The sequence below is a fragment of the Stigmatopora argus genome, chromosome 12 (genome assembly GCF_051989625.1).
Source record: "Stigmatopora argus isolate UIUO_Sarg chromosome 12, RoL_Sarg_1.0, whole genome shotgun sequence".
Taxonomy (NCBI): Eukaryota; Metazoa; Chordata; class Actinopteri; order Syngnathiformes; family Syngnathidae; genus Stigmatopora; species Stigmatopora argus.
In genome coordinates this window covers 18519747-18530784 of record NC_135398.1, presented here as the reverse complement: position 1 = coordinate 18530784, position 11038 = coordinate 18519747, and the positions used below count along the sequence as shown (strand labels likewise).

The 11038-nt window shown below is 45.1% G+C and overlaps 1 protein-coding gene across 2 annotated transcripts in view; it reads left to right on the top strand.

The window, feature by feature from the left end:
• The first annotated feature begins 1249 nt into the window (after positions 1 to 1249).
• The window catches only part of LOC144085989 (GATOR1 complex protein DEPDC5-like), a 44508-nt gene continuing 34719 nt past the window's right edge, over positions 1250 to 11038 (top strand). The window contains exons 1-3 of one of the 2 annotated variants that reach the window (XM_077615709.1): positions 1250 to 2706; positions 10405 to 10492; positions 10609 to 10655. In XM_077615709.1, coding sequence (XP_077471835.1) covers positions 2649 to 2706; positions 10405 to 10492; positions 10609 to 10655 — 193 coding nt within the window. In that variant the 5' untranslated portion in view covers positions 1250 to 2648. The remainder of the gene's footprint in view (positions 2707 to 10404; positions 10493 to 10608; positions 10656 to 11038) is intronic. The other variant, XM_077615710.1, reaches the window with a different exon arrangement.

Here is an 11038-nt window from a genome sequence, read left to right as displayed (position 1 = left end):
TATATCTATCTATATCTATCTATATCTATCTATATCTATCTATATCTATCTATATCTATCTATATCTATCTATATCTATCTATCTATCTGTCCACTTATGTTTTTCGTGTATTACAGCCCTTCTATCAAGCGGTGAAATCGGGTGAGAACTGTCCAAATCTGTGCGTGCGTGTCTGTGTGTCTAGTATGTGTGATCGTTTGTCTTCAACCTACACAATGGACTATAAATGGAACTTAGCCCTCGGCTACAATCTTACATATATATATGTTCATTAACATGAATATAAATATGTTCATTAATATGTGCTATCCCTTATTAAATAAATCAAAGCAAAATCATGGAAAAATATTGCATATAAATGGAAACTTGACTTTCTCAAACGAGGAGAAGTGAGAAGGACAGATGTGTAAAATAAGGTAAAATTTAAGTTGGATTTGTGCATATTCTAATGACATTTATGAAGATGTTTTGTTCATAGATATTTTTTCATTCATTTTCTGAACTGCTTTATCCACTTTATCACTCGCGGGGGGTCCTGGAGCTTATCCCCGCTGACTTTAGGCCAGGAGCCTATCCCTGCTAACTTTGGGCCTGGAGCCTATCCCTGCTGACTTTAGGCCAGGGGTGGGGGACACCCCGTATCGGTGGCCAGCCGATCGCAGGGCACAAGGAGACGGACAGCCATGCACACTCAGACCCATACCTAGGGGCAATTTTAGAGTGTCCAATCAGCCTACAATGCATCTTTTTGGGATGTGGGAGGAAAATTGAGTACTCAGAGAAAACCCACACAGGCCCAGGGAGAATCTGCAAATTCAACACAGGTGGACCGACCTGGATTTGAACCCAGGACCCCAGAGGTGTGGACCGACGCGCGAACCACTCATCCGCCGGGCTGCCCATTCATAGATAGTAGTCATTACATTTTATTACAGACGCTCCCCTACTTACGAACGCAATTGGTTCCGAGCGATTGTTCATAAGTTGAATTTGTTTGTAAGTTGATTCAGTGCTATATTTTGTATTATAATTTATGTTTAAGGCCGATATAAGTATATTGAAGGTTTATATAAGTGCATTTGTATGTTTAAGGCTTGTATAAGTAACACGCATTGGTTTGTACTGAAAAAAAAACATTTAATAAAATGGAGAGAATATGTACAGTACTGTAGAGAGAGAGAGAGATTTATGTATTAGAAACTGGCCAAAAGAAGCGACCTAATGACGATTGCACAGTTTTCTTCTTTTTTTCATCATAAATGATGCGGTAGCACTGTATGGCATCATTCAATTGATTTGCAAACTTTGTGCAACGTTCAATATTTGGGTCCTGCTGCTCGATCTTTCTGTTTATAAATGGTACTGAATGTGCAACGCTCACCACTCTCACGCGCATCAAGCTTCGTTATTATTGCCACTCGTTTCAAATGAAATGGCTTGCCTCTTCCTTGCAACTCCCTCAATAGAAGCCTTTAGCTTTTTATCAACCATATTCAATATTGGATGCATGAGATATTTAATGATACAAATGAAAAAGGTTCTTTGCACACTGGAGATACATTCACGCACTTCCGCATTGCAACGAAGAAGAAGGTAGATGCTGGGTGAGCTGAGCTCTCACAGCGCCAGGCGTCGGTATTAGCGGCGGAAAGAAGTACTACTCCGAAAAAGGCGCGAAATACAAATTTGGACTTGCGAACATTTTTGGACTTAAACGCAATTTGCAGACATGTTCGTGTGTACCGTTGTTCGTAAGTTGAATGTTCGTAAGTAGGGGAGCGTCTGTATTACTAAATCATTTATGTGTAGTAGACATGCACCTGCTTAAACAGGTGTGATACTGGTGTGTGCCCATAGCGAGCAATGATGATGTTGCTCACGCTGGTACTCGGTGTGCTCAGGGAGGTTGGCTTTCTGCCCAGACAAACAAAAAATTAGAGAGAACATTGGTGCTGACATGGTAAAAGCTACGATCAGATGGCGGCGCCCCGAGCGAGCAATAGCAGACAACTGTACTCGTGTCTGCCCAGTCTGAGCACGTTTAACTACGGTAAGATGGCTGTGCCTCGAGCAAGTAGTGATGGGAACGTGAGTTTTTTCACCTTTATGAAAGATAGTTTATTTCTTCCTTGAATTATATTCATATATGTCAAAATGCATTTTCTTTAGCGTTTTATCTGTTTATCTTTCCTTTATTTTGAAATAAATCACCGTATCGGCCGCATTGTCTTGCGTCATGACGCCACAACGCCGGCGCCATTTTGTAGTGACATCATCGTGTAATCGTCAACTTGCAATTTCGTGCATGTAGGTGTTTTTATGCACATAAGCCGTACCCTCGATTCAGTCATTTTTTTTATCCGACAAAAGCGTCTTATATGCGAGTAAATACGGTACAGTATTTATTTTCACCTCCATGAAGTTGGCCCCTCATCAGACGTAAATTTATATAAAAATTATGGAAATCGTTTGTTACATTTGTTTAGGTTTTAATAAGCATTTCAAACTTTGCAGCAGTTAAATGTAAACGTGCATTTTAAGCTGCCGATCATTTGCGTGGATTTTGTCACCAGAAATTTTTTTGTTTGTATGCATATGATATGTTAAAATCACAAATTTACTGATTTTTTTTTTCAGCCTGTAAATTATGAAGGCCAATAAATCATACAAGCTTGTTCTGCATAAAAGAGGATTTGGTGCAAGTGGTGAGTAAAAAATAAAAGTTCCTGCACAAAAATATAAAAATAAGTGTTGTTTTGGCTCCAATCTTTGTGATCTGCAACTACCCTTAGAATTACTAATTCGTCTCAACATGCTAGTCAGCATTCCTTTTTTTGTGAATATCCAGATCACCAAAGCAGTCCTTAAAGCTAGCGTAAAAAAAAAAAAAAACACTTTTCACTGTTTTGACATTGACAATTGACATTTTTTTTACATTGTTTCGGCCATTATTAAGAAAAGACAATCTATTCGGTGTTAAAATCTCGGTGTCTTCTGCCAGGGCATACTTATTCACTCCTAAATAATTTATCTGTGTACGCCCACTTTTTGATTTCGTGATTCCTGGTTTGTCAGTCAGTATTAATTATTCCCCACCGACGAGTCATTACCTTATCGTGGTGGGGGGGTTTGTGTGTCCCAGTCATCCTTAGAGCTATGTTGTCTGGAGCCTTGTGCCCCTGGTAATGGTCACCCATGGCAAACTGGTCTGAGGTAAGGCAAAGAATGGCTCAGAAGGCCTCTTATGATGAGTAAAACCATTGAACAGCATATTCCCTCGCCTGGACGCGGGTCACTGGGGCCCCACTCTGGAGCCAGGTGTGCGATGGCGAGCATCTGGTGGCCGGACCTACACTCATGGGGCCCGGCCGGGCACAGCCTGAGGCGATGTGGGTTCCCCCTCACATGGGCGCACCACCTGTGAGAGGGGCCAAAGAGGTCAGGTGCGTCCACAGTTGGGCGGCAGCCAAAGGAGGGATCCTTGGTGGTTCGATCCCTGGCTGCAGAAACTGTCTCTTGGAAGTGGTTGCGGGGGAAGCAATTTCAGCAGGGAAGCCCAGACTTCCCTCTCTCCAGCCACTTCATCCAGCTCTTCTGGGAGTATCCCATGGTGTTGCTAGGCCAGCCGGGAGACATAGCCTGCCCAGCGTGTCCGGGGTTAACCCCTTGGCCTTCTCCCGAGAGAGGCGTTCATGGGGCATTCTTATCAGATGCCTGAGCCAACTCATCTGGCTCCTCTTGATCCGGAGGAGCATCATTTCAATTCCGAGCCCCTCCAGGATGACCGAGCTTCTCACCTTATCTCTAAGGGAGAGTCTGGACAGCCTGCGGAGGAACTCATTTCAGCCACTTGTATCCAGGATCTCGTTCTTTCGGTCACGACCATCAGCTCGTGACCATAGATGAGGGTGGTAATGTATATAAACCGGTAAATAGAGAGCCTTGCCTTTCTTCACCACGCCAGAGCGGGGCAGAGTCCGCATCACTGCAGACGCCGCCCCGATCCACCTGTCGATCTCCCGCTCCACCTGTTGATCTCCCGCTCCATTCTTCCCTCACTTGTGAACAAGACCCCAAGATACTTAAACTCCTCCACCTGGGGAAGGACCTGATCCCTTACCCAGAGAGGACATGCCACCTTTTTCCGACTCAGAACCATGGTTTAAGATTTTGAGGTGCTGATTCTAATCCTGACCGCTTCGCTTGTGAATTGTTCCAGTGAGAGTTGGAGACGATGACCTGATGAAGCCAACAGAAACACATCTACAAAAAGCAGGGTTTCAATACTGAGGCTACCAAACCGGACCCCCTTAACGCCACGGCTGCGCCTAGATATCTGTCCAGAACAGAATTGGTGACATAGCGCAGTCCTTGGTAGAGTCCAACCCCCACTGGAGACTTACTGCCAGCCACGCGGACCAGACTTTGACACCGGTCATAAAGGGACTGGAACCCCATACTCCCGGAGTACCCCCCATAGGACTACCTGGGTGATATGGTCGAATGCCTTCTCCAAGTGCACAAAGCACGTGGAGGTTGTTTTGTCGAACTCCCATGACCCCCCAAAGGACCCTGCTGAGGGTGTAGAGCTGATCCACCGTTCCATGGCCAGGACTAAAACCACACTGCTCCTCCTGAATCTGAAATTCGACCTCCTGGCGGACCCTCCTCTCCAGTACCCCAGAATACACCTTCCCGGGGAGACTGAGGAGTGTGATTCCCCGGTAATATGAACACACCTTCCGGTCCCCCTTTTTAATAAGGGGAACCAACACCAATCCAGAGGAACTGTCCCCAATTTCCACGCAATGTTGCAGAGGCGTGTCAACAAAGACAGCCCCACAACATCCAGATCCTTTAGAACAGGGGTCCTGCTTTTTTACGCTATTTTACGAGGATTTCTGTGTGACTAATCATTCATTTATTCATCTTGGTCGCCAGTCAGACCATCTGCACTAACAATTGTACCGCGATCAGCGGGAATTGACAGCCATGCCTGCCCGCATTCAAGTCAGGCGAGTGAACCTCTACACCAGGGGTCCCCAAACTTTTTCCTGCGAGGGCCACATAACCTTTCCCTTCTCTGATGGGGGCCGGTGTCAGTTTGTAACAGAAAAAGTGTGACGATCGTAGGGGAGCTTAAAAAAATTATTGTTTTCCAGAAAGCCACACATAACCAAATAACCCTTTCCAGGTTCTTTACAGAAAAAAAGTCAGGAAACAAATAATAACACCATTAATGAAATAAATAATAACTAAATAACCCTCTGAGTTCTTCACAGAAAAAAACTGGAAATAAATAACACTATTTATGAAATAAATAATAACTTAATAACTCTGGGTTCTTCATAGAAAAAAAGCCATGGAACATTAACTTTCTGTTGTGCCACGCACAATCTTAACAGATAAAAGTTCAGCTCAGTTGTCAGAGCAGAATCTCTCTCACGTCAACACTTTGCAGCACAGTGCTTGCTGGTGAATTAGGCAGTGGACTCGTAGCGGGGCAGTGAGACCCCTTTTTTCCAACTCCCGGTTCATGCGTCCCATTAGACCGTGAGTTTCGCCCACCATGCTAGGAGCCCCGTCAGTCGTGATGCTAGCTAGCTTTGACCAGTCCAGGTCCAACTTCTCCATGGTTTGGCACACTTTGTCAAAAATATCCTCTCCCGTTGTAGTCCCTTTGAGACTTTGGAGGGCTTCCAGATCCTCGCATATCTCAAAGTTTGCGCTAACTCCACGAAAAAAAATGAGCAGTTGCGCTGTGTCTTGCACGTCCGTGCTTTCATCCAGTGCTAATGAAAAAAAGTCAAATTCTTTCGTCTTCTGCTGCAGCTGGGCATATACATTACTCCCGATTTCTTCAACGCGTCTGGTGATTGTACTCGCCGACAGACTTACGGCATTAAATGCATCTTTCTTCTCGGGACACACCTCCTCCGCGACAGCATCCATACATTTCTTAACAAACTCTCCGTCAGTGAAAGGCTTACCGCTGCTTGCTATCAGTTTAGCAACTCGAAAGCTGGCCCGAACGGATGCCTGGTCCAGCTGAGCTTGGCGTACAAATGTATTCTGCTGAGATAGTAGTTCACTTTTTCGCTTTGAGTTTGTCTGCTCGTATTTGGCCTTGCAAGCTATCGTACTTGTCTTTGTGATGGGATTCATAGTGTCGGCAAAGATTGTATTCTTTGAATACCGCCACCGTCTCTTGACAGATGAGACAAACAGCCTTTTCTTTGCATTGAACAAAATAATAATCGTTTGTCCACTCCAGGTTAAATACCCTGCATTCTGAATCAATTTTTCTCTTACCTAACTTTTTCGCCATTATTCCGTTCTCTCTTTGACAGGGCGGGGCGTAGGATTTTTTTGGGGGGAAAAAAAAGTCTGGATATTTTTTTTCCAAATAGGAAATAAATCCGATAGCATCTCTGGTATTGTTGAGAGGGCCGGGCCAAATGTGCTGACGGGCCGTATCCGGCCCGTGGGCCGTAGTTTGGTGACAACTGCTTTAGAAACTCCGGGCGGAGCTCATCCACCCCCGGAGCTTTTTAACCACCTCACCTCGGTGACTTAAACCCCAGAGATAAAAGAGTCCGCCCCTGAGTCCTCCGGGTCTATGTCCTCATGGGAAGGCGCGTGGGTGGAATTGAGGTCTTCAAAGTATTCGGCCCAATGATTCACAACATCACGAGTCGAGGTCAGCAACGCCCAATCCCCACTATAGACTTTGTTGACGCTGCATGGCTTCCCCCTTCTGATACGTCGGATGGTGTACCAAAATTTCCTTGAAGCCACCCGGATTGAATTCCTTCTTTATGTCGAACTCCTCCCATGCCCGGGTTTCTGCCTCAGACGCGACGAGAGCCACGTGCCGCTTAGCCACCCTGTACCCGTCAGCTGCCTACGGAGCCCCATGTGCCAAAAGGACTCTGTAGGACTCCTTTTTCAGCCTGACAGAATCCCTTACCGCAGGTGTCCACCAGCAGGTTTCCGCCACGACGGGCATCGACCACCTTGCGACCGCAGCTCTGGTCTGCCGCCTCAGCAATAGAAGCGCGGACTCAATGTCCCCCGCCTCTTCCCGGACATGAGAGAAGCTCTGTCGGAGGTGGAGTTGAAGCTCCTTCTGACAGGGGACTCCGCCAGGCGTTTCCAAGACACCCTCGTAAAATGTTTGGGTCTCCTTGGCTGCATTAGCATATGCCCTTACCATCGGGGCCAACTCACCACCAGGTGGTGATTGGTTGACAGCTCCGCCCCTCTCTTTACCCAAGTGTCCAAGACATGCGGCTGAAGGTCCGATGACACTGCCACAAAGTCGATCATCGAACTGCGGCCTTGCGTGTCCCTCTGCCAAGTGCACATATGGATACCCTTATACTTGAAAATGGTGTTCATTATTGTCAATCCACGACGAGCGCAGAAATCCAACAATACCACACCACTCGGGTTTCGATCAGGGGGTCCATTCTTCTCAATCGTTCCCCTCCATGTCTCTCTGTCACCCGACCTCTTTGGCACCTCGCACAGGTGGTGAGCCCATGTGAGGGCGATCCCACGTCATCTCTTCGGGCTGTGCCGGCCGGGCCCCATGGGTGTAGGTCCGGCCACCACGCGCTCTCCATCGCGCCCCTCCTCCGGGCCTGGCTCCAGAGTGGGGCCCCGGTGCACCCCGTCCGGGCCAGGGGATATGCCGTTCAATGGTTTTACTCATAAGAGGTCTTCCAAGCCATCTTTTATCTGGTCCCTCACCTCAGACCAGTTTGCCATGGGTAACCCTACCAGGGGGACAAAGCCCCAGACAACATGGCTCCAAGGGTCACTGGGACACACCAACCCCACCACCACGACATGGTAATGACTCGTTGGTGGGGATGTTTTGAATGGATTTACCGTAATGCTTAGAATGCACAGGGAGGCTATTTTAGGGTGAACGTCCGCTGGGGTGATCACAAAAACTAGCATGTCCGCAAGAAATGAAACCAGTCAGTCAAGAGTCATACTAAATTTTGAATTCAGCCTTTGCTCTGTAATTCCCTCAGTTTTTTTCCCCAACCTGAAAAAGGCCCCGGTCTTCCTAATGCATGAACAACTCAGTTATTCCTTTTTTTTTTACAGTTTATTGTTGTTTAGCGTGATAGGAAGGTGATTAGGTTGAAAACCTTAAAAAAGGGGAAAGAAAAAAACACGTGACATCCTAAATTCAAGCTACTAAGTAGATCAAAGTACTACTCTTGAGTTTACAAGTTACATCTTAAATTAACTACAGGCATGCAGTAAAGTGTTCAAAGTAATAGTGTGGAAGTGAATAACATTGATACACCAAACACAAATATTCACTCTTAAGATTGGTGAGTAATCCAAAGTTAAAGGAAAATACAAAGAGTGCAACTTGTGGTTGAATGAAACAAACTGAGAATTAATCAAGTTAGGTTAGAACTTTATTTCATCCCATACTTGGAAAATTTCTTGGTTGCAGTAGACGGAGTTAAAGATTGAAGTGGACTTGTGTAGGGACGCAAACTTGAAGGTCCTGAAATATGTTCCCACAAGGTGGCTTTCAATGAAGCAATGTATTGAGCGTGTCCTTGTATTGATGTCTTTATAGTCATTTTTTTGAGGAGGAGAAGAACAAATCTCGACATCACAACAGCGGACCAGCCTGAGCATACAACGTTCTCTGTAGCTAGATTGCTCTCTGCTACATGCTTCTTCTGAACTATATATTGGAATTATTCACAATGTTAAACATGTCACTACAGTCGGAAGCACCCCTAAACCACAAGTTCAGAAGACTGAGGAAAGACTTCTACCTGAAATTGATTAGATTAGAACTTTATTTCATCCCGTATTTAGGAAATTTCTTGGTTGCAGTAGCAAGACAGACACAAGACACGACATTGTAGACCTAGGTAAAAAACTGGAGCCTTACACAGGAAGTCCACAAGGTGGGGACCTTCTGCAGACTGAGACTGAGGTAACCGCACAGTCTCTCAGTAGTCTGGAGGTTTTAAAGATCATCTTCCTTGCCTAGATCCTCCTAAACCGTCCTATCATCTAATCGGCAGCAGCGGAGAGGCCGGTAGGGGGCTTCAAATCACACAAGCAGCCCAGCAAGCACCGGCAGCTCCTCCATTTGACAGGGGAGAGATCTCACGTTCCCATAACAATGATGGAATGCTCGGTCTGGAGCATTGCCTCTTCTCCTGGCACTATCGTCCAATGCTTACAGCTGATCCTGCGTGCATGGCAGTGTAGGCACGGCTGAACGGCTCCAAAGACGTCTAGGACAGGTGGGGCCGATTCGCAAAGGCCGCAGAACACAGCAAAAAGCGCAAAGTATATGGGAAATCATAAAGAAATACCCAAATGCAATAAAAAAAGACAGAAAAGCAGCAAAACCACAAAACAAGCAAGAGTGGACGGAGCTACCGCTATTGGCTCCCACTTGAGCGGTGCCATCTTGGATGCAGTAGCAAAAACGGATACAGAAAAAAAAGACGTTGTAGAGTTGGATAAAACTAGAACCACACACAGGAAGTTTTCCACACGGTGGTGAATTCTGCAGACTGTGACCGAGGTTGAAAATATGCAGAGTCACTCTTCCAAGCTTATCCGCACAGTCCCTCAGTAGTCTGGAGCTGGAGGATCAACAGTAGCAGAGTACAACCCCTCGACTCCGGCCTGGTAAGCGCCGACAGCTCTTCCATCTTATCGGGGAGGGATCTCATTTTCCCCATAATAATAGATGGAATGGTTGGTCTGAAGTGTCGCTTCTTCTCCCGGCACTTTTGTCCAGCTCCGGATTTCCAGTGGCATTGAGGTGTTGCTCCTTCTGCTCCGTATTGTTCACAGAAGGTCCCATGTGTATGACAGTGGGAACTGAAGGATGTCTTGCCAGCCTTTAGCTCTGTTCTTGATTTACTGGGCTCTTTTAGCTTATATACTGTTTGTGACCTCATGCAGGAAGTGTATAAAGTTTACATGAAGGCTCTCCGTCTTGTTATGAATGTCACTACATAGCTTGGAAATGATGGTTTGCCTTCATTGCACTGGTTTTCTTTGGAACCCATTGTTGTTCCCTTAATTTTTCACTAATTAATGCAAAAAATGCAATTTGTACTGCCAGTGCTCATAGATATCTTTACGCGGGGGAGATGCGGCGAGAAAGACAGAGTGATGCTGTACTCATAAACAACCTCTTGCATACGGCGCCTCTTGGTGGCCGCATTGGGAACCATTTTTTATGCTCATATCGCGAGGCAAAAAAAATTCTCAGAATTTCCCTCGTATCTCAAATTTCTCTTATGTTGGGACACTCATATGTCAAGGTATTACTGTATATATAAATTTATCTGAAAATTGTTTTTTCTTAACTCAATTTGCTTGGTTTTGTTTAGATGATGAGGTTGTTGTTAATCCAAAGGTTTTCCCTCAAATCTTTCTTGGAGATTTGATTGAAATTGCACATCCAACAGACGAGTTCAGGTGAGCCTGTACCATTAAAAAAATAAGTTAGAGGGATTAGAGATTATTATCATTTATTATTACACCTAAAAAAGCAATTGTAATGAGTCAATTATGTTTTCCCTGTTAAAATATAGTCCCCTTTTATTGCAAGTCAAGAGTTTAAAAGAAGACCTTCAAAAAGGTAAGAACAGGCTTTTTCTCTCATTCTAGGGGAGTAGCAACACAGATATTCCTATGTCCACAAATTTTTAGAACACCTTGTGAGAGTGTGGATCTAGAAAAAAATATTTGTGTTGTGGCGAGAAACGGCCAGGGACTTTGAAGATTTGCAAATATTTCATGGTGGCTTACGGCATTCTTAAGTGTATGGACAATGATTCGATATCCCGGTCGATTCAGTTAAAGGGCCATCAATTTATTCAATACAACATTTGGAACACATTTAACACAATCAATTTTAATTTACAACTTTGATCCTAATTTTGAGATTTTCACTTTGAGCATACTGTTAGACAATACGTTTTGGCATCTGACTCCAATGACGTTTGTCTATCTGAAACTATG